The sequence below is a fragment of the Malus domestica genome, chromosome 08 (assembly GCF_042453785.1).
Source record: "Malus domestica chromosome 08, GDT2T_hap1".
In the NCBI taxonomy this organism is placed as follows: domain Eukaryota; kingdom Viridiplantae; phylum Streptophyta; class Magnoliopsida; order Rosales; family Rosaceae; genus Malus; species Malus domestica.
The window spans coordinates 5772521-5794803 of record NC_091668.1 but is presented as its reverse complement, the minus strand read 5'-3'; the positions used below and the strand labels follow the sequence as shown (position 1 = coordinate 5794803).

General features: G+C 37.3%; 3 protein-coding genes across 3 annotated transcripts; all 3 read right to left on the bottom strand.

The window, feature by feature from the left end:
- Positions 1 to 943: 943 nt before the first annotated feature.
- LOC103441013 (uncharacterized) lies at positions 944 to 7038 on the bottom strand. Its single transcript, XM_070826212.1, has 6 exons — positions 7024 to 7038; positions 6512 to 6722; positions 5737 to 5794; positions 5049 to 5651; positions 2424 to 4892; positions 944 to 2342 (listed from the first exon to the last, which is right to left on the bottom strand). The coding sequence occupies exons 1-6, from the start codon at positions 7036 to 7038 to the stop codon at positions 944 to 946; spliced, it is 4755 nt and encodes a 1584-aa protein (XP_070682313.1).
- LOC114826485 (uncharacterized) lies at positions 4920 to 13004 on the bottom strand. Its single transcript, XM_029106813.2, has 5 exons — positions 12701 to 13004; positions 12326 to 12536; positions 7024 to 11989; positions 6512 to 6722; positions 4920 to 5794 (listed from the first exon to the last, which is right to left on the bottom strand). Exon 3 carries the CDS (start codon positions 11556 to 11558, stop codon positions 7155 to 7157), a length of 4404 nt encoding a protein of 1467 aa, XP_028962646.2. The 5' UTR covers positions 11559 to 11989; positions 12326 to 12536; positions 12701 to 13004; the 3' UTR covers positions 4920 to 5794; positions 6512 to 6722; positions 7024 to 7154.
- A 2004-nt stretch (positions 13005 to 15008) lies between these two features.
- On the bottom strand, positions 15009 to 21973 carry LOC103428748 (branched-chain-amino-acid aminotransferase 2, chloroplastic-like). Its single transcript, XM_029106812.2, has 9 exons — positions 21780 to 21973; positions 17136 to 17212; positions 16651 to 16834; positions 16349 to 16525; positions 16092 to 16223; positions 15907 to 16005; positions 15606 to 15818; positions 15411 to 15523; positions 15009 to 15305 (listed from the first exon to the last, which is right to left on the bottom strand). Exons 1-9 carry the CDS (start codon positions 21855 to 21857, stop codon positions 15191 to 15193), a joined length of 1188 nt encoding a protein of 395 aa, XP_028962645.2. The 5' UTR covers positions 21858 to 21973; the 3' UTR covers positions 15009 to 15190.
- Positions 21974 to 22283: the final 310 nt, after the last annotated feature.

Here is a 22283-nt window from a genome sequence, read left to right as displayed (position 1 = left end):
TTCTTAAACAGACATGTGTATTACATACATATATACATAAAGTTTAATAGTTATTAAAACACACTTATTAATTTATACTTTAGTTAAATGATAAATTTAAATATTAAGTAAAAAATAGTGATTCTACGACACCAATTTCACAAGATTTAAGTTTAATATTACATGTATTTTGGATTATTTTATTTGTCACGCATACCCATTTTAGGCACAATAAAAAAAAGTAAATAACCCAGCATGTTGAACCCGCATTAGAATAGTTTAGGTGGGTTGATTTGTCTATTTTTGTTGGGTTGAAATGGGTTTCAACAATGTCAAACCAACCAACCCACCGAATGCTCACCCCTAATTTTAATTATAAATAAAATAGAGCCCTACTCCCTTGTTTCTCCCATATATTTTTTCCATGTCACTAACACAAAACTAAAAATTAAAACCAAAATTATTATCAAACGGGTTGTAAGTAATTCGTAAACTAACGGGCTCGATTCTTTCATAAACCTCGTTTTTATGTTGTGTTCCTAGTTGAAAATTCATTCAACTAAGATTTCTCTACTTCTTCAGGTTACCATGTTTTCATACTTGATCATGAGTACTAAAACTACCACCTAATTAACAACAGAGGATGTCTCGGCCCTGGTTGGACTGCCGTGACGAAGTCACTAGCTGGTCTCCTTAAAAAAAAAAAAAAAAACAAAGGAACGAAAAGTGAAATTTTAGCAACAGAGAAGACACAATATACAAGAGGAGCAGTACAAAACAGGCCCAAGCTGCTCAGATGTATTCATTTTACAGTACAAAGCATTCCAAAAGATCATGCATCTCTGGCTCTTCAGGTTCATATATACATTGAGGATTAAACCAAAATACAACAAAATAAAACATCATGGTCCCGAATCCTGGTCATAATTCAGGCCATGATCGCTCTAACTCGATTCCCTCCTTTTCACTGACGCTGTTTCTTGCATAAAGGCATGGACGTGGAAGGGCCTAATTGCTCTAACTTGGTACCTGAACGCTTTTCATAAACCCGACCAAGTTCTCCGGAAGTGTCGAATGCAGCATTAAGAAACTGCTCATCCTCCACAAATAACTCCAAGTTTTCATTCATCAGCAGAAAATCCACTTCACCCTCGCTAAAATCAAACATAAATCCCATTTGGATAAGCTTGCTCAGTTTATCTGCTGCAGTAGGTTTTGCTGCTGCCAACAGTTCTTGCGCAAGTTCGATAGCAAAAGAAGTAACAAACTCTAGATCGTTTCTCCGTCCTCCGTAACCTGATTTATCAATGAGCAGCCGCTGTGAATCCTTCTCCCAAAGAACCAGCTTTTGTTTTTTCACTTCCACGGTTGTAGCTGCAGATGGCATTAGTCGATAGCAGACTTGAATTGGTTTCTCACTCTTGTACACTGACAGCATAATTACCGAATTTGCAGCCTCGTGTCTGTTATATAGTGACATATTTACCTCAGGACCAGCAAGAAAAGCCAGAATAATCTTGACTAAACCCCTCCCGATCAATCCATTTCTCGCATCAATCTTTTCCCAATGCTCTAACGACTCAACGCCGTTCACTTTGCACTTAACTGAATCAGAAATCTTTCTAACTCCAAGCGATTCATAGATTGCTTGTAGTCTTCCAGGGTAAATATAAGACAAGCTGTAACTCTTGGGAAACCAAACAAACAGAGGAACCTTATCACAGCCCGAGAAAATTTTCTTGAGTCGCAAGTCATCAGCAATGAATACTTCCTCTCTGCGGATAAGATGTATTTTCTCCAACCCGGACATTGTGGCAGGTACTTTGGTCAATTTTTGCTTGAGAGTATCTCGTAATTGTTGATTCCAGTTGGCTGCAACGTATTCCCAGAAAGAGCTACATTCTACAACAGTCACTTGGGAGTTACCCCTCAACGCCCACGTGCTCCATAGCTGTAAGTAATGGCTGAAGGATGGATTTAGTGCAACTCCATAGGCTGATGAAAAAAGGGGGAGGAGCTCTTTATTGTAAAACTTATCAAGAGAAAACAAACAGGAGCTGAAGAGATTTTTCGTGTCATGGAGCACACAATCCTGAGATTTAGCCCATAAACCTGTGCTCTTCGGATTAGGTATCCACAACTGAGAGTTGCATTTATCTATAACTTTTGGCCTCCAACGGAACTTGTTGAGGAAGCTATAAACCCTTGTAATTGCAGCTGTGTCAGTCAGTGACAAAACATTCTCAGAAAGAAGATCACAAACATCCAACAGATCAACCTTCACGCCAATAAACTCTAACTGATCCTTGTAAACAGAAATTTTAGTTCCATAAAAAGTTTCATCAATGATTGGCCCATCTGACCTGTTCAGAATACTTTCCCAGCTTCAATCAAACAGAATACAGTCTTCTGGAGTATTGTAACCGTTCATGGTCTTCAACCACTGGCTTTTCCCAACAGTCATGAGAAATTCACCCAGTTGACGGTCATCAAGAGAAAATAACATCAGATACTTGATGCATTCTAATAGTGACAGAATACCATCTGTGGTAAGTAGTTCAGCATCAATAGGACTGTGGAGACCTTTGGCAACTAATGGAGCTCCTCGTTCAAAATCCGAGATGACACCCAACATCTGGAGTTCGTCCTTGAACTTATATATGCCAATACCATAATAGACATCATCAATCAGAGGAAGGTCAATAAACGAAGAGATTGATCCCCATTTAGAGTTGAAAATAATTGATTCAGCAGGAGTCTTGTAACCATGCCGTGTTTTCAACCACTTCTCAGACAACAACCATTCCAGTTCAGAGCACTGTAACTGCATAGTTTGCCTCAGTTCTCTAATGCAACCTAGCAACGACATCACATTAGCAGCAGCCAAGCCAGAAGAAGATAGTAGGGAATTAAACTGATCAGCAAACATCTTAATCGTTCCAGGGGAATCAACAACCACTCCCATTGCATTCAATTCCTTATCGAAGTTCCAAATTGCATTCCCATAATACAATACATCAATCGCAGGGACCTGAAGGATACTGAACAAACAACCCCATCTAGGATCAGGAAGAACAGTTTCCAAAGGGCATTTAAAACCCACAGTTGTCTTTATCCAAGGTTGACATTGAATTTGCTTAATCAAGCCAGAAGCTTCAGATCCCAAGCATCTGATACATTTAAGAATGAACAAACCACAACCACCAGTCATGGTTGACAAATTTGAAGGTAAAGTCACTTTCTTTGCAACTAATATTTGCACCTCATCTACGCCATATGTAACTCCAAGTAACCTTAGTTCCGGTAAGAAAGAACCTAATCTGCTTCCATAGAATGCTTCATCAACTATAGGAAGATTTGTAAGTTTTAGACAGATTTCAGCTTCTATCTCAGATTGCAAGAGGATAGAACTCCCGGAAGAACTATAACCTCGATGAGTCTTTAGCCACTTCTTCCCCTTCATAACAGCCAACCACTCGTCATCAACCACACTCCTCCCTCTAGAGAAATTAATGAAAGTCAGTAAAGAATATGCGCACTCCTTGCTCATTCCAGGAGAAGCAAGAGATGCAAAGCAATTAGTAAGCAGCCTCCCCACATCATATGAACCAAGAGCTACACCAAGAAATTTCAATTCATCTTGATACAGATAAATCCGATTCATATAAAATCCCAGGTCTAAAATGAAGATATCATTCAAAACATAATTCATTATACCAAAAATATCTTTGCCTATTTCATCTGGAAGAATGGCCTGCCTTGGAGATTTATAACCTGAGTACGTCTTCATCCATTTTCCATTCTGAATGCTTTCAATGAATTTTGTAGGTAAAGATGAACCCTTTGTACGATGTAATCTGATCCAATCAAGCAGCAAAAAGGCCTGCTCACTTGACAGCTCATGAGATGCTACCTGTAACACGGCGTCTGGAGGACACAATTCTGGTAAGTCCACAGCTTTACTTATCTTGACAACAAAATCAAGAAGCTCTTTCTCAGTCGTAGATTCTCCAAGAAACATACTACTTTTAGCATAAACATCACCTATATCAACATACTTCTGTTCCACAAATGGATTTTTAGGACCAAACAACTTCACCCATTTGCTACCCGACGCAGGGACAAGAGTTTCAGTTCTTTCTCTACTAACATGGCCTGCTCCATCGATAATTGGGATCCATGAACCAAGATCAGATATGTTATAATCAGTAAGGAAGCATTTCTTGTGGGAATGATGTAGGAAAATGGCCAGTGGAAATGCCAGATTTTGTTCCTTCTCGAATACATGATTGCTAAGCAAGATAGCATAATCATATGCTGAACAAGATTTCACTCCTGCATGGTCGTGAAGCCAATTGCTGAGAGATGAAGTTCCAGTGAGGTTTGGCTTTTTCATTTTGATACAGTGATTTACGAGAGCTTTCTGAGTGCTACTGGGCAAGAAATACACATTATCAGGACATCCAAACTCCATATTGCACTTACTCAGCCATGTGTGAAGCTCCAGCTTCGTAGCATATCGAAGCTGGGGAGCCTCTACTGTACCTTTGGCAACAGTACATAATTCCATATTTCCTTCCCGGTTGATGTACTTAAGCAGAGGTATGGTCTTAATAGACTTTGAGAACTTCTTGTTGTCAGCAATAAAATCAAGTATGTCAATGTAGACCTCATCGGATAAAAGCACAAGATTGCAGGACTTGATATATTTTCCATACCAGCTACCACCAGCAGATTCCACACGTAGAAAGTCCAGAACTTCATTGTATTTGTCAAGGTCAAGTGATGAGTGCATGAGAAATGAAGACAACTCGCATAAAACAGCCCCTTGACTCCGAATTCGAACAACAATGTCCCTAAATTTTGGCAGGACACGAACTGTATTTTGAGGGCACTTGAATGAAAACCTCTCACTGGAAATCATTTCGCAAGGCACTATCAGTAAACATCGCAACCTGGTTCTGATGGACTCTCTTAAGTTGTCAAATGCAGGAATAGGTGAAACTTGAGCAGGTAAAAACTGAAATGCCTGATCCACTTAAGTAAAGAGGGAAAGATCTTTCACATACGACTGAAAAGCATTCACAAACGCTGATGGTACGCATTCAAGAATTCCCAAGTTCCATAGGTTATCCAACATTATAGATTCTCGTGAGGAAGAAAGGATGAAGTCAGCTTGAATCACAAAGGGGAAATTTGTAACCATTGCTGTTGGCAGGAAAGCAAATATACCAACAGACGACGTTCCCCTTCTCAGCCTTTCTCCAAATGGGAAAGCAAGGGTAATAACCCATTCCTCCACATCCATCCTTACACTAACTCTATTTCCAGGTTTTACTGGAAACGACTCTCTCCACAAGTAATACTTACACAAATCCTCAGTTTCACACTCTGTTTCTTTAACAGAAAGCTGAACAACGCGAGAATTGGCTCTTTCATCACCCAAGTCCATATGTTCTGTCTCACTAAATATCGAAATTGTGGAGACATCATCAGCCTTTCCAGAATCAAACCCACGTACATATAATCGTTTTATCTTGGATAAGAACAGGAGAATCTCCGGGTGCAGATCAGACAGTTGAGCTCTCACTGCTTCAACCTTGTCAGGCTTTAGAGGAAGGACAAATATAGTTGTGGGCAAGATCTTGTTTGACCCGTACGCATTGCATATTCTTGACAAATCGAGTAACAAATTCAGGAACAACATACCCAATACCACAATATTGGTTTGATTCTTCCGTGAATCTGACACGATACCCGTTGCTAAATATCCATGGCTGTGAACTCACAAGAAACACGCTCTTAAATCCAATTCCTGCAAGAAAAAATTGGTATTGTAAGTTCAACTTGATAATTTATAGTTCAAGAGGTAACTGGATTCTTATACAGAATGCATGCAACTCAAAAAAGTAAAATGAGTTGAATATACTGGGAACACTACTATTATGCATTCAAAACAAGCGTGTATCCAAAGTAATAGTAGAGAAAAAAAATGAATTAAATAAAAACTTGCCAAAAGTAATCCCCTAGTGATGGGAATTTCACAGAGCCCAACTATTCAGCCGGAAACGAAGAAGGCATAAAATCCAAGGCCAAGTTAGCCTAAGAAATGCCAAAAAAGTTCCTAAAGCAGAACATACAAAAATAACTTGCTAAAAGGAAAACCAATACAGGATCTCAAAAAAAAAAAAAGGTGGTGCAGAGACATTTAATGGGATGAAATATAATTCCAACAGCAGATTTGATTGAAAGCAAAGTTAATCACAAAAAATATATTCAACATCAGGTTCATGGAAAAGCAAAAAACTGCAAAGCTCAAACCCTTGGTGCTAGTTTAATAACCATTTCGCCCTTCGTTTTCGCTTTTTTTGTGCTTAAGATATGGTGGTACGAAATGGTCATCAACCGAAAGCGCGCTTAACTACTTAATTCTTAGTTGCATTCTCCGTAAAACACATCCTAATGGGAAGGGAAGGCTATTAGGGATAGGAGTTCCAAGTTCAATAAGTTTATATATAACCTTTTAATTTACCTTTTTCTCCAATAAAGCCCTGCTGTCTCTTCCCCTTCTTTGTAGAACATCCAACACTGCAGATGGAGTCCATATTCTTCCTGGAAAATCCAACCTCATTATTAAAAACCAGTAGAGTAGCCGGAGCTCCACTCCCAGTTATGTCCTTCTTTGTCATCACAAATTCCAGCGTTGGTTCAACCCCTTCTTCATATTCATTGTCTTCCGCGTTCTGCAAATCAAAAACCCACAATTAAAAAATTCCACCAAAAGAACAAACCCACAATTTGTTTTCAAGTTCCATTGATGCTAGTATCGAAAAATTGAAACCTTTTCACCTTTTTTCAGAGACAGAGCAAAAGACCCAGAAATTGTTTTGATTTTCGAATAAAAATCAACGAAGAAACAAACCCAGCAAACAAAATTTCACAAAAAAAAACCCACAAATTATTTCGAGTTTCATTGACATTGGTAAGGAAAAGATTGAAACTTTTTCACTAATTTTTTGAAAAACACAGCAAGAAATTGGATACCTGTATGAGCTCCATGAGAAAATGGATATCTTTCTGGTCAAGCTCGGCAGATAGGCTGGTGACCGCATCACACAATTGCTCTGGCTTAATGTCCAAGTTAAACTCACCTGGTGATTAGGATCATTGCCCCTTCATCCCTGACGCTGCTTCTTGCATGGCTCCATCGGCGTGAGAGGTTCTAATAGCTCTGACTTCTTACATGAACGCTTTAGATAAACACGACCAGTACCTCCTCCTGACGGGAGGAATGCAGCATCAAGAAACAGTGCATCTTCAACAAATAACTCTAAATTTTCTTCCATCAGCAAAAAGTCCACATCATTCTCATTGAAATCAAACATTAATCCCATTTGGATAATCCTGCTCAAGGTTTCTGCAGCAGTGTGTGTTGTCTGCGCTAACATCCCTTGCGCCAATTCATCAGCAAAACAAGTGACAAATTCTATATCAGTTTTTCCGCTTTCATAGGCTGATTTTTTAATGAGCAAGCGCTGCGAATTTTTCTCCCAAAGAACCAGCTTTAGTTTCTCTACTTCCACTACTGTACCTGCAGATTGCATTAGCCGATAGCAGACTTGAATCGGCTTGTCACCTTTGTACACTGACATTTCAAGTATAGATTTTGCAGCCTCGTGTCTCCTCTTCAAGGGCATGTTTACATGAGGACGAGCAAGAAAACCCAGAATAATCTTCATTAAACCCCTCCTTATTAACCTCTCGCTTGGATCAACCTTTTCCCAGTGCTCCAATGATAGTGTATGACTCACGTTGCACTCAACAGATTCAGAAAGCTTTCTAACTCCGAGTGACTCATAAAACTCATAAAGTCTTATCGGAGGAACCGATGGCAAGCAGTTGCTATGTGGAAACCACACAAACAGAGGAGCCTTATCAAAACTAGAGAAATTTTTCTTGAGTTGCAAGTCATCACCAATGAAAACTTCCCCTGTGCTGATCAGAAATATTTCCTCAGCCACGGACATTGTAGCAGGTAATTTGGTCAAGCTCCCCTTTAGAGTATCCTCCAATTCAGGATTCCAGTTATCGAAAACATATTCCCAAAAGAAGCTGCATTCTTCCATAGTCACTTGCCCATTACCCTCAATGCCCAGCTGTTCCACATCTTTGGTTGATGGATTTTCAGCCACTCCAAAGGCTGAAGAAAAAATGGGTAGGATCTCTTTGCTGTAAACGTTTTCAAGACAAAACAAGCAGGAGCCAAACCGGTTGTTCCTATCATAAAGTACGCAATCCTGAGAATTAACCCATACACCTGTACCATTTGGATTAGGTATCCACACCTGCAAATTGCTCACTGCTTCCGGGTGCCAGTGGAACTTACTGAGAAAGCTATAAATTCTTGTAATTGAAGATGTATCTGTGAGTGAAAATAGAAGCCCCGAAATGAGAGAAGAAACACCTAAGGGATCCACATTCGCACCAATACCTCTTAACTGATCCTTGTATGCCAAAATATCAGTTCCGTAAAACTTTTCATCAATTGTAATTTTTGGTGCATCAGACCTCTTCAAAATACTCTCCCAAGCTGGATCAAACAGAATGCACTCTTCCGGCGTTTTGTAACCATCCCCAGTCTTCAAACACCTGCTTTTTGCAATGTTGTTGAGAAAGTCAGTCAGTAAAAGCTCATCAGGAGGCCTTGACATCAGAGACTTGATGCATTCTAGCAATGATACCATACCATCTGCACCAACTAGCTCAGCTTCGAAGGGGATACGGAGACCTTTAGCTACAAACAGAGCTCCCCCTTCAAAATCTGTGATGACACCTAACTTCTGAAGTTCATCCCTGAACTTATATATTCCGATGCCATAGTTTGTATCATCGATGATAGGAAGATCGACAAACCACGAGATTGACCCCCATTTTGAGCTGAAAATAATTGATTCGCTAGGACTTCTATAACCATGTCGTGTCTTCAACCACTGCTCAGACGACAACCAAGTCAGTTCAGGACATGGTAAAGGCATTGTTTGACTCAGTTCTCGAATGCAACCTAACAGTGCCATCACTTTCTCAGGAGCCAAGCCGCTAGAAGAATGCAAGAGAGAATTAAACTGAGTAGCTACCAAGTCAGTTGCTCTTGCAGTATCAACTCCCACTCCCATTGCGTTCAATTCATCAACAAAATGCTTAATTTCATTCCTGTAATACAATTCATCTATCACAGGAACCTCAAGAGTACTCAACAAAGAACCCCATATAGCGTCAGGGAGAAGAACAGTCTCTGCAGGGCATCTAAAACCAAAATTTGTTTTAATCCAAGGCTGATGTATAATTCTCTTAATCAATCCATCAGCTTCAGAGCCCAAAGATCTGATACATTTAAGAATCAAGAAAAAGCAATCACTCGTCCTGGAAGATGGATCTGCAGGTAAAGTCAGATTCTCTGCAATCAGTATTAGCACCTTTTTCATACCATGTATTACCCCAAGTAGCCTTAATTCAGATAACAAACAGCTTAATTTTGTCCCATAAAAAGCATCGTCAACAATAGGAAGATCTGTAACTTTCAAGCATGATTGAGTGTCTATCTCAGAAGGCAAGATGATAGATACCTCGGGAGCATTATAGCCCTTATGAGTCTTCAGCCACTTCTTCTCCTTCATAACAGCCAACCAATTCATATCAAGCATACCCCTCGCCTTAGAGAAGGTAATGAAAGTCAGCAAAGAAAATGTATACTCTTTGCTCATTCCAGGAGAAGCAAGAGATATAAAGCGATTGGTAACCAATCTCTGCACATCTACTGATCTAATCCCCACACCAAGGAATTCCAATTCATCTTGATAAAGCATGATTTGATGACTGTAAAATTCCAGGTCCAAAATCGAGATATCCTCCAGAATATGCTTCATCATATCAAAAATACCTTCCCCTGTTTCGTTTGTAAGAATGGCCTGTCTTGGAGTGCAATAACCCAAGTATGTCTTCATCCATTTTCCATTTCGAATGCTTTCAAGGAATCTTGTAGGTAAAGAAACCTTGGTTCGAAGTAATCTGATCCAGTCGAGCAACAGAAAGGCTTTCTCACTTGATAGTTCATGAGATGCTATCTGTAACACCACATCTGGAGGACATAACTCAGGAATGTCCACAGCTTTACTGAACTTAACAACAAAGTGAAGAAGCTCATCCCGAGGCACAAATTCTCCAAGAAGCATACTACTTTTAGCATAAACATCTCCTATATCAATGTAATATTGTCCCACGAATGGATTTAGAGGTCCCAACAACTTCACCCATTTGCTCCTTGATGCCGAGACAAGAGTTGCAGTTCTTTGCATTCTGACTTGGTTAGTCCCATCAATAAGTGGGATCACCGTGAGAAGGGAATACAATTGAGAATCATCAATGATGTTTTTCATGTGGGCATGATAAAGGAAATGGACCAAGGCAACTGGAAGAAGTGGTTCCTTATTTGATACATAAGGATAAAGCCAGGAAACAAATTCTGTTGCCGAACAAGGACTTAAACCTGCATTACTGGAAAGCCATTCGAGGAGAAATGAACTTCTTTTGTGAGTTAAAAGTGCTTCCCAAGTGCTATTGGGCAAGAAATAAAAATTACCGAGACATCCAAACTCCATATAGCACTTACTCAGCCATGTGTGAATCTCCAGCTCCACACTATATACAATCTTGGGCGTTGTATTAGGAATTGTACGCAATTCCATATTCCCTTCACGATTGATGTATTTAAGAAGAGGCATGGTACTTAATGATTGTATGGACGATGAATCCTTATAAGTATTAGTAATAAAACCAAGCAGTTGAATGTAGACATCATCAGATACTTGCGACACAATATTGCAGGATTTAATGCATTGTGCATACCAATTATAAGAAGCATATACCACACCTAGATAGTCCATAACTCCGCTGGTTTCTTGAAAGTTCAGAGATGAATGTGAGACCTTCATCAAAGAAGATAAACCACTTAAAACAACCCCTTCGCTTCTAATTTGAACTAAGAGGTCTCTGAATGTATGTAGGATTCTAACTGCTTCTTTAGGCTGGAAAAACAACCTCTCACCAGAAAATATTTCACAGGGTACTATCTGGAGACCTTGCAATCTAGTTTTGATGGACTCTGTTAATTTATTAAACACCGGAATTGGTGATGCTTGAGTTGGTATGAACTGAAATGCCTGGCCCACTGAAGGAAACAGGGAGAGCTCTTTCACACAAGACTCAAAAGCATTAACAAACGCCGATGGAACACATTCAAGAATTCCCAGATTCCATACATTATCCAAAAGTATTGATTCTCTTGAAGAAGCAAGGATGAAGTCAGCTTGAATTACAAAGGGAAAGCTTGTGACCATGGCTGTAGGCAGGAAAGCAAATACACCGACAAAAGAAGTACCTCTTCTCAGTCTGTTTCCAAATGGGAAAGCAAGAGTGATCACCCATTCCTCGACATTCATCCTAGTATTAACTCTATTAGCAGGTTTTACTGGAAATGCCTGTCTCCATAAGTAATACTTGCACTTCTCCTCACTGGCACCCATTTTTTCTTTAACCGAAAGTTCAACAACACGTGCATTGGCAGTTTTATCACGGACATTCGTAAGATCAGTCCCGGTGCATATAGAAATTGTGGAGACACCATTGGCTGCTTTGGGATCACACCCACGTACATATACCCGGTTTACCTTGGATAAGAAAAGAAGAAGCTCAGGATGCAAACCCAATAGTTGTGCCCTCACTGTTTCAACCTTCTCAGGCTTTAAAGGAAGGACAATTGTAGTTGCCGGCACGACCTTGGTGGCACCATATACATCAAGTATGCTCGAAAGAGTAGGCTCCCCACTAACCCATTCAGGAACAATGTATCCAATACTGCAATCTTTGTTCGGTTCTTCCCTGAGTTTGATTCAATATCCATTGCTGAATATGTGAGGTTGTGAACTTACAAGAAACACACTTTTAAACCCAATTCCTGCAGCAAGCAACCACGGCATTACAACTCTAATATGATAATCAACAGTTCACAAAGGTATCGAAGACTAAGCTCTTATAAAAACATGAATGAAATTCATAAAGTTATTTTCTAACGTAGAAAGTATCTGCAGAAAATCCATCCTCCCTAAGAATTTGGGAAGTGATTTTCGCATTCCCCTTTTCTCCCCCTGCACTCCTCCCTCAATCAAACGAGAATCAAGGACGGAAACAAGGGAGGAGAGTAGAAAGAGAACACAAGAAGTGCGAAAATCACTACACTACCCTATAATCTCATCATCAAGAATCTCCACATTTAGTTTGCTCATAAATTTACCTTTTTCTCCAATAAACCCGAGATGTCTTTTCCCCTTCTTAGTAGAACGGCCTACACTGCATATGGAATCAATGTTGCTCCGGGAAAATCCGACCTCATTGTTAAAAACAAGCAGAGTAGCCGGAGCTCCACTGCCAGTTATGTCCTTCTTTGTCAGGACAAATTCCAGCGTCGGTTCAACCCCTTTTTTGTATTGATTATCTTCCGCATTCTGAAAATCGAAAACCCACAAATAAAAATCCACCAAAAGACAAACCCACAAATTAAAATCGACAAAATAAGAAACCCACAAGTTGTTGTCAAGTTTCATCGATGCTAGTATCGTAAAGATCGAAACTTTTTCACTTTTTTTTTCTGAGAAACTAAGCAATATACCTGTATGAGCTCCATTAGAAAGTGGATGTCTTTCTGGTAGAGCTCAGCAGAGAGGCTAGTGACGGCGTGGTGGAGGTCGAGAGTTAAGGGGTTTATCCTTGTTTTTCCGATGGAGAACTTTTTGGTTCTAATTTCTTGTATGTGAAGTTTGGCAGAGTGCAAGGCTTTTTCTGCAGCGGAGGGTTTCATGGCTTCTCTGCAATGGCGCGCTCAACACTGCAGGGAGGAGAGAGAGAAAACGCCTGAAAAAAAAAGTTGAGAAAAAGGAAAAGGCTTTTAGCAATTTACAAAGCGGAAGAGAGTTGTGTGATGAGAAAAGGAGGTACCTTTATGAGAGAAAGTGGCGGCAAATTTTGAGAGAAGGAAGAAGACGATGTATGTAAAACTTCAAGAATCACAGTTTTATTTGGACTCTCGCGGTAAAAATTCGAAACGAAACGGCGTCTTGATCCTTGTAAAAATCACAGGTTTTTTCCTAGAGTTAAAGGCCTATCACACCGTGGAGGTCAGACCCAAAAGTCTCTTTCTCCTTCAACAGCCTCCTGGAATGCTCAGCCCTGAACTGCTGGGTCTCCTGCAACATACAATTCAAGCTAATTACACAATCAAACATGCATTTCGTATTCCAGAAAGAAAAAAAAAGGCATGAACTTTTAAACATACTTGCAGATTCTGCGAATTGGGTAATTGGGTCAGGATAAAGTATACTTGTGGGGCGTCGCCGCCGTGGCTCTTGGCGGCGTTTCGGAATATGGGTTTTAATGGCGGACGAAGAATATGAATAACGGCCGATTATGGGGTTTTGGAGGGAGGAGCGAGTGCTGGGCTGGGCTCCAGATTTGGGTTTGCTCACCTCGTTAACCCAACAGTTTTTTTTTATTATTTGGGATTTTTTTAATTTAAATGTTAAATAAATAAAGTTAACAGAGTTAGTTTTAAGTTACGTTAAATGACATATGTCAACATATTAGCAAGGAAACACAAACGAGACACACTTTTGGGGACAACAAATCTGGAGCCCCCTTGTGTGCTATGCAAGCAAGTTTATAAGAAATAGTTGGAGAAAATTGTAGCAACAGTCCTTCAATTTTAACTCAATTGGAGCAATGGTCTCCTAACTAAAATTTCATGATCATTGATCCCTTAACTCATCAAAACATGTAGTTATAGTCCTTTTCTCCAACTCCTTTAAAACTTCCTTCAAAATAAGTCACATGCTATGCACGAGGTTGAGTCAAAGGGTAAATATGAAAAACCAAATGAATTTTTTTAAGCAGTGGTCACTCAACTTTAACCTAATTAGAGAAATACTCCCTCAACTTTAACCCAATTGTAGCAACGATCCTTCAAACATGACTCATTTTGACGGAATTCTGACGGAATTGACGAAAAAAACCATAGATGCACGTGTTGATGAATTAAAAGACCAATGGTCATGGATTTTTAGTTTATGGATCATTACTCCAATTAGATTAAAGTTGATGGACCATTTCTACAATTTCCTCAAAGAGTTATGCAAGAGATAATATCTTTTTAAAGTATATTTCATATGATGACATTTGATGATTGAATTCATCTTTTTCACAAAAATATGGTTTACCTAGCATTTCACTTTTAAGAGTGACTCGTCTCAATCCATGCCACTTATTATAATACATGTGAACGATACCGTTAATATGATATGAACATGGAGATGATGACCTAAATATAATATGACTAACACACAATTTGGTTAAACGTTTCTTTGAGAGTCCAGACACTTTGTGTTTTTAAGTTTTTGAATGTGATTGATAACAACACCATCACGTGAGGCTAATAATTGACTTGTTACAATATGAGTGAACAACAAGGTTGAGATGACAGATTTAGATAATGACTTATATACATTCTTTGAGACAGTATTCTGGCATTATGAACCAACAACACTACTCATGTGTTTTAAGTTTCTCGCATTGTGTCGAGTGATTGGTTTGAGATAAGTTCCAATCAAATCCCTCAACCTAGACCTCATAGTATTAATTTATAAATTTGCGAGTTATAATATATAAAGGGAATTGTTATTGGCACACCAAAAATCTCATTTTACACTCTAAATGTTCTATAATTAGTAAAAAAATTACACTTGCACGGAGTGTAAAATAAATTTTTTTAAATGCTAATAACAGCTCCCTATATAAATTGATAATACCATATGACAACATTATAATATGAGTCTATCAATAATACAATATATGGCATAGAATGATGAAAAAAAATGCCTAATTAGATTATTCAAATGGGGTTTTGTTTAATGAATAATAAAAAAAAATTGAGATGATAATCTAAGATAAATTGAACACAAAAAACTGATAAACTGGCAAACCAAAAAAAAAAAAAGAGTTCTGCAGTCTGTACAATTGGCAAAGTGTGGATCATGACAGCAATTTTTTCTTTTTACAACGGATCCACGGTAATTTTTAATCTGAAATGTTGTGGTGGGTAAAAAAGAGCTCAGTCGATTTCCATAACCCAGCCTTTCTTATCCTCAATCTGTCCCGTTTGAATTCCTACTAGGGTTGAGTAAAGTTGTGGACATACAGTCTCAGCACCCGTTTTGTACTCCATCCTGCACATGAGTATAAGTATATTTTTCTTCGAGCGATATTCTAATCTAATCCAAATACAGAGATGAGAATTTAAACTTAGGTGCGGAGGGTAGGTCTACTAGCACCTTTGGCCTTTGTAAGTAATGCTGCCCACTGGAGCAACACCAACAGCAGTTCCAGTGCAGAACACTTCATCGGCTTCACTCAATTCGTCCACCGGAATAACGCGTTCCTCGACCTAAACGCATTTGGAGGGCAGTGTTAGAATCAGTCCATAAGGGAGATGAGCAATGGTGTAATCAACTGGCACGGAAAGTCACCTGGTAACCATGATCACGAGCTATTTCAATAACGCTTTTTCGAGTAACTCCCGAAAGAATAGTCCCCGACGTGGCAGGAGTTGAAATTACATTGCCTTTCACAATAAAAATGTTGCAAGAAGAGACCTCCTCCAGATTTTTCTTGTGTACCGAATCGAGATATAGAACATCCGAAAATCCCCTGCTTTTTGCTCTGGTTAGTGCCTTCAAAACCTACGTATATCCAGTACAGGTTATAAGTTACAACAGGTAGTAACACATGAAAACCCTAATGCAAAACGGTCGTAATTATTCTGCCTACCGGGGCATAATTGGTACTGCTTTTGACACCTCCAGCTCCGCCACGAGAGGCACGATCATACTCCTCCTCGACAAATACGTTCAAGGGTGCAGAGCCCTCCTATTAAAACAATAGCAAGCATATAAATCTTACTATAATTGACAAATATAACGCTCGCTTTTGCATGAAAGTAGCGTATTACTAACCTTGAAATAATTTCTGACCGGGGAAGCATATACAAGGAATGTGTACTCAGGTGATGGTGCCAAGCCTAATATGGGGCCACTTCCTATAAGTAGAGGCCTAATATACAAAGACCCTTTGCCTGGAGGAGGAACCTGTTTTCAGTCACCGCACAGATTTGTAAACTTGTAAATAATTTATACACAATTTCCATTCTCCAAGAAGAGATTTAACTCGAAAACAAGTAAAGTTTCCGATGCAAAATGAAAATGGAAATTACCCAACACTTGTTTGCTTGAGCTGTTTGCTTTACAGCATCAATGAATTGATCAACTGACAGTGAAGGCATGCACATTCTTTCCGCGCTAATCTTCATCCGCATCGCATTCTGGTCTAGACGAAAGAGGAGGAGTTTCCCATCTCTCTTCCTGTATGCTTTTGTGCCTTCATATATTGCCTGTTTACATTAAGTCAGCCTTATTCAACTTCTCGAAATCTAATTATGTTTTCCCCAAAACAAAAATCCATCTTATAAGCCTATATCTCAAGCGTGTTTTAACCAATTTCGATTGAAAATCTTACCTGTCCATAATTTAAAACTGCTGCAGCAGGGTTAAGTTCGATATTTCCATAACGACTAAGTTGGCCTTCTTCAAATTTCCCGTCGTTGGAAGTTTTGATAATGTACATGTAATCAGTTCGCACTAAACCAAATCCGAGATTGTCCCAATCTACATCAGCATACTCATGCTTGTCAAGATCATAGCTGCACAAATAATGCAGAGACATAAAAAAACATACAAATTAGATTGCATAGACAACCAAATGTTCTGAAGAAAAACACGAAAGCCGCCATGTGTTCGAGCATGTAATCTTCAATTCTTTAGTTCATTGTTTTCGTCAACCATATTTGTGTTCATATAATGTTGGGTCGACCTACCAAGGTAACCAGTAGCTAGTTGCTTTTTATAATATCGCAGAATTACTTCAAGCATTTATATATGAACGATAACTTGGTATACAAGAAATTTTAAAGCGGCCAAATTTTGAGGCATTACTAATCATACCTGTATTCAAATGGATCACATGCTTGTTCTGCATTCGATTTAGCTACAGATCCGAAGCAACGGTAAACTCCAAGATTCTAATTAACACGAGAAAATAGATATCAGGAAAACATTAAACACTTGATACATGCAATTGTAATCGATAAGACTGTTTTGATACTGTGTTACAATGTGAGCGTCAAATTTGACAACAACTTTCTCTGCTGCCCTTCCGTGTCATTCCACATAAGAATTGACATTTCGTTTGGAAAACACTAGTGATGTCTTTTTTTATCGTTATTCCTGATGTGAACTTTTTGAAATCTCTTTTGGAGATGCTCAATATGCCTAACAATTGGCTTAGCCTAATATGCCTAATAACTTTATTAGATATATTAAGCATGTTTAGCATGCATTATTAATTTGGCTAAATATGGTGAGACACTACTTTTAAATCGACCCATGTGGTGAAAAAAGTGTTAATCTTAACTCTGTAGTGAAGTTTGTTATCAATCGTAGTCCAAAATGAAATTTATGTCAAAATCTCATCCACATGCAGGGGTAAAAATGTCATTCCATTTTTTTTCTTTTCTTTTTGGTAATTCTACTTTTTTATAATCAACAAACATAGAAGAAAAAAAAAACAAAGAAGAAATCCCTCCCCAATCCCCACCCTTGTAAGCCACAGCCCACCCACCACCTTCCCCCCTCTCTCTCACATAACCCTAGCCATCCCATCCACCATTGTTCTTAAAATGAAACTAAATTCAATGTTTGCATAATAACAAAATGAAACTAAATTCAATGTTTGCATAATAACTTATATTCTAACCTAAACGCAACAAGGTGCTTTATGATTTTTTAAATCTTGAATTTGAACTCTTGGCTCTCTTGAAATGAGAAAGTTTGATAATATAAACCTTGTAATTTTATTTATTTATTCTTTTATTGTAGTTCTAAAAGTTAAAAAAAAAATGTTCATATGACGCTTTATGATTGGTTAGTGGAATCAATAAAAACGAAAATAACAATTTTGCCCCTACAAATGACAGAAGAATGAGGAAAAATCCAATTTGGACCATGATTGATAACGAATTTCACCACAAAATTACAATTAATAGCTTTTTCACCACAGGGGTCTATTTAAAAGTAGGGTATCATCACAAGGATCACAAAAAAAAATTGGCCTATTAATTTATGTGCAAATAGTTGACTTAGATTTTTATGTAAAATATAAGTAAATTAATTTTAAGTCAAATAACATTTCTTTATTTTGTAGTTAAATTATTTTGCATAAGTTTTTACATATATTAGGCATGCTTTATTTTTTTAATCAATATATATATATATATATATATATATATATATATGTGTGTGTGTGTGTGTGTGTTTATCTGCATTTATATGTAACTTATAATTTTCATAATCTGCTTGTATTATTTAGAGGCATGTTTCCTTAACGTTCATTCATTTTGTAGGTAACTTATTTAGCATGTATCATTACATATATTAGGCATGTTTTATTTTTTATAAAAAAAATAAAATAAAAAACATGTATATATATTAGGCATATTAGGTAATCGTAAAAAAATTATAAAGGTAAATTAATTAATACAAAAATATTCGTAATAAGAATTTTCACTCCCACAAATAGTGCACCTACCATTTGAATTTTAAAAGTTAGATTGCTTAAAAAGGTAAAAAGCTAGACGGAAATAAGAATTTTCTAAGAATAAAAAAACCTGAAATCATGCCTATTAAAATTCAACCAGATTCACTATTATTGTAGGTAATAATATGATTGATTAACATAATTAGGTTATTATGGCATAAGTTGTAACATCCCACATCGCCCAGGGGAGTGGTCCTTAAATGTATATTCTCATCCTTATCTAGCACGAGGTCTTTTGAAAACTCACTAGCTTCGGGTTCCATCGGAACTCCGAAGTTAAGCAAGTAGCGCGCGAGAGCAATCCCATGATGGGTGACCAACTGGGAAGTTCTCGTGTGAGTTTCTAGAAACAAAACCGTGAGGGCGTAGTTGCGGCTCAAAGCGGACAATATTGTGTTACGGTGGTGGAACGAGCTCGGGATGTGGTGGACCCGGGTCGGGATGTGAAAATTGGTATTAGAGCCAATCCCTGGCCGAAAGTGTGCCGACGAGGACATCAGTCCCCTAAGGAGGTGGATTATAACATCTCACATCGCCCAGGGGAGTGATCCTTAAATGTATATTCTCATCCCTATCTAGCATGAGGCATTTTGAGAGCTCACTGGCTGGGTTCCATTGGAATTACGAAGTTAAGCGAGTAGCGCGCGAAAGCAATCCTATGATGGGTGACCCACTGAGAAGTTCTCGTGTGAGTTCCAGAAACAAAACCATGAGGACGTAGTCGGGGCCCAAAGCGGACAATATCGTGCTACGACGGTAGAACGAGCCCGGAATGTGGTGGACCCGAGTCGGGATGTGAAATAAGTTGTAAATAATTTAAAATTATGGGCTAACAATTTCAATTTTTGTTTTTATTTGGATGCTTAAAGATAGATGAGTTTACGTTTGGAAAACAATAGTTTTTTTCTTGTTCAAGAGAATCCTATAAAAAAAAAGTACAGCAGGAATGCAATGGCTTCTGTTTTATTTTTTATTTTTATTTTTTTTTTGGAAGCTGTTTTATTTTATTCTTGATAAGAACCATGACTTCTAATTATAGACAAGACAAATAATTAGAATAAAAAAGGATTAAAAGTAGAAAAATAATCATCTTTGACAGCTAATGATACAGAAGGGACGGCTGACCAAGTGTATTTTAACCAAAGAAACGACTCGATGTGATTCTGACTAATCAAATGAGTGATTTGGAAAACTAAATTTTTAAACGAAATTTATAAGTTACATGACATGAAAGTTAATAATTAAATTATTACTAAAATACTAATAAATGTGTTCATTTTTTATTCATGGTGACATATCATTCTGTTTGTAAAGTTTTATTTACAAATATAATATCTTTAGCATTACTCAAAATAAAATACACTTGTGTCGGCAATCATGAAATGAAGAGTAATCCTAAGGAGATCGTCTTATAGCATATTTAAGAGAAATAGCATTTAGATAGTAAAGTTAACTTTGTTACGCCGGGTAGGAAAAATACATTTTAAACTGTTTTGGGACTGCCATTAAAAAGTTAAAAAGGTTTTTTGGTTAGATATAAAAGACATCTATTGAAATTTGAGCTCTGCAATATATTTTATTTAAAATTATTATCTAGTGAAGAGTTTGGAAATAAAATTTCAGCCCCACAAGATTAAATAAAGTTAGAATATTAATATTTTAAGTTGAAACATAAAATTTAAAGAGTTTGTTGAAGTGTGATACATTTTTGAAGAAAAATTTAAAGAGTTTGTTGAAGAGTGATACATTTTTAAAGAAAAATTTTAAAGAAAAATTTGTCAACTCCTTTGGACATTCTTAGTTAGTACCACATTGTATACCACTTGTCTAACAGAATTAGAATTCACTAATACAACTAAATGTAATATAACATCGTACGTTAAAATATTCTGTTATATTACATTTAGTTGTAAACCACATTAAATTAACATTTTTTAGTAATTTTTTAAAATTTTATACTTTTAGAATAATTATGGCCGTTGATAAAGATGCAAGTTGTAGATTAAAATATTCGATTTAATAATATATTTATAACCTTTTGTCCACCAAATTAAATTAGAGAAATTTAACGAAAAGCATTCGGTACTGTTCACTTTAACGAAAAACCACATTTTTACACTAAAAAGTCAATCCTGGTACTATTCACTTTACCCTTTATTTTGTCCTTATTATTAAAACTCAAAGTTTTCAAGCTCTTTTCATTAGTTTTCCTATTAAATTAACAATGGAAGTCCAACTAAAAAAATTAAGAGACCATTTAGTACTACAGTTTAGTGATATTTCTCTTCACTTGTAAGTGAGAAATCTTAAGTATGATTTTCACCAAAATCTAATTTGAACTACATTTTTATCAACCCATTATGAGGTTAAACTTATTTCATTTTCAGTTGGTATAAATAATATTGTTTGTTTAAAAAATAAAAATAAAAAAATAACAGGAATTTTTTTGCTCTGGCCCTTCAAGTGGGATGGGCCTCCACCTTGTCTGATGCTTCTCCAAGCAGGCGCATGCCCTTGCAAGAACTGGCAGGGCAGCTGCCAAAGCCCTGCAATTGCCGTTCATATTTTCACTGCTGAAGCTGATTTTTCTGAGCAAAAAGGCAAATCAACCCAATTGCTATGCTCTCAAACATGAGAGATTTTTTAATGTGAACGGTACACGGATAATATATTACGTGTTATTACATAAATAATGAAATATGTGTGTTAAAAAATTAATAATATAAAAAATAAAATTTCTCATTATTCCTATTAAACTATGTGGTGTACTTCCGGTCACAACTAAAAATTTCTCCTCAAACAGTTGGGTGGGATGGGGCAAGGGGATGAGAGAAGACGTAAAGATTGGAAGGAGAAGAGATGATATTTTTTGAATGAAATATTAATAAGATATATAATTGATATTAAAACAATGTAATAAAACATGGAATCTAAAACAAGGGAAATCGAAAACAGAGGAAATAAAAAACAGAGAAATTTAACTAAAGATTAACCTTGAATGATGGAGATAAAGAAGAACCCACTCCAAGAGACCGAACCAACTTATGAAAGCCTATTGTCTTTTGAATCATGGTTGATGTTGTCTGTATGCCTGCCTCGAAATCTCGGACAACCCAGAATTTAAGCAAGAGAGAGAAATCTGAGAGAGAGAGAGAGGTGGGATTGTTATACAAAGACAGAGTACCAAAAGTGCAGAGAAGGATGGGTGATGGGGTGACATTTATATAACGCCAAATTGCTAAGGACGGGGGAGGGATCCCAGCATAGTGCCCGTTGACTTACTTATTACACTAAAAAGTTAATAAAAAAATACTCGCACCAACAAACTATTATACCCTATCTACACATTTTTTTTTTATTGTTCATATCTATTATCTTATTTAATTTTTAACAGTTGAGTGAATGAATTTAGGTTTTCATTTATGTATCTCATATTAGAAATTTTCCTCTTTTAAATTATTATAGTTCAAACCTTCCCCTCTCCTTAATAAAAATAA

Excerpts from the sequence above, each read along its gene's own strand:
- LOC103441013 (XM_070826212.1), bottom strand. Across the intron at positions 5,795-6,511 it reads GGGCTTTATTGGAGAAAAAG|GAATTGGATTTAAGAGCGTG; the intron begins GTAAATTAAAAG and ends TTTTTCTTGCAG. Across the intron at positions 5,652-5,736 it reads CCATGGATATTTAGCAACGG|AATATGCAATGCGTACGGGT; the intron begins GTATCGTGTCAG and ends CGATTTGTCAAG.
- LOC103428748 (XM_029106812.2), bottom strand. The coding sequence starts at position 21,857 with ATGATTCAAAAGACAATAGGCTTTCATAAGTTGGTTCGGTCTCTTGGA. Across the intron at positions 16,526-16,650 it reads CAGTTTTAAATTATGGACAG|GCAATATATGAAGGCACAAA; the intron begins GTAAGATTTTCA and ends TAATGTAAACAG. Across the intron at positions 15,819-15,906 it reads GCAGTACCAATTATGCCCCG|GTTTTGAAGGCACTAACCAG; the intron begins GTAGGCAGAATA and ends GGATATACGTAG.
- LOC114826485 (XM_029106813.2), bottom strand. The coding sequence starts at position 11,558 with ATGGGTGCCAGTGAGGAGAAGTGCAAGTATTACTTATGGAGACAGGCA.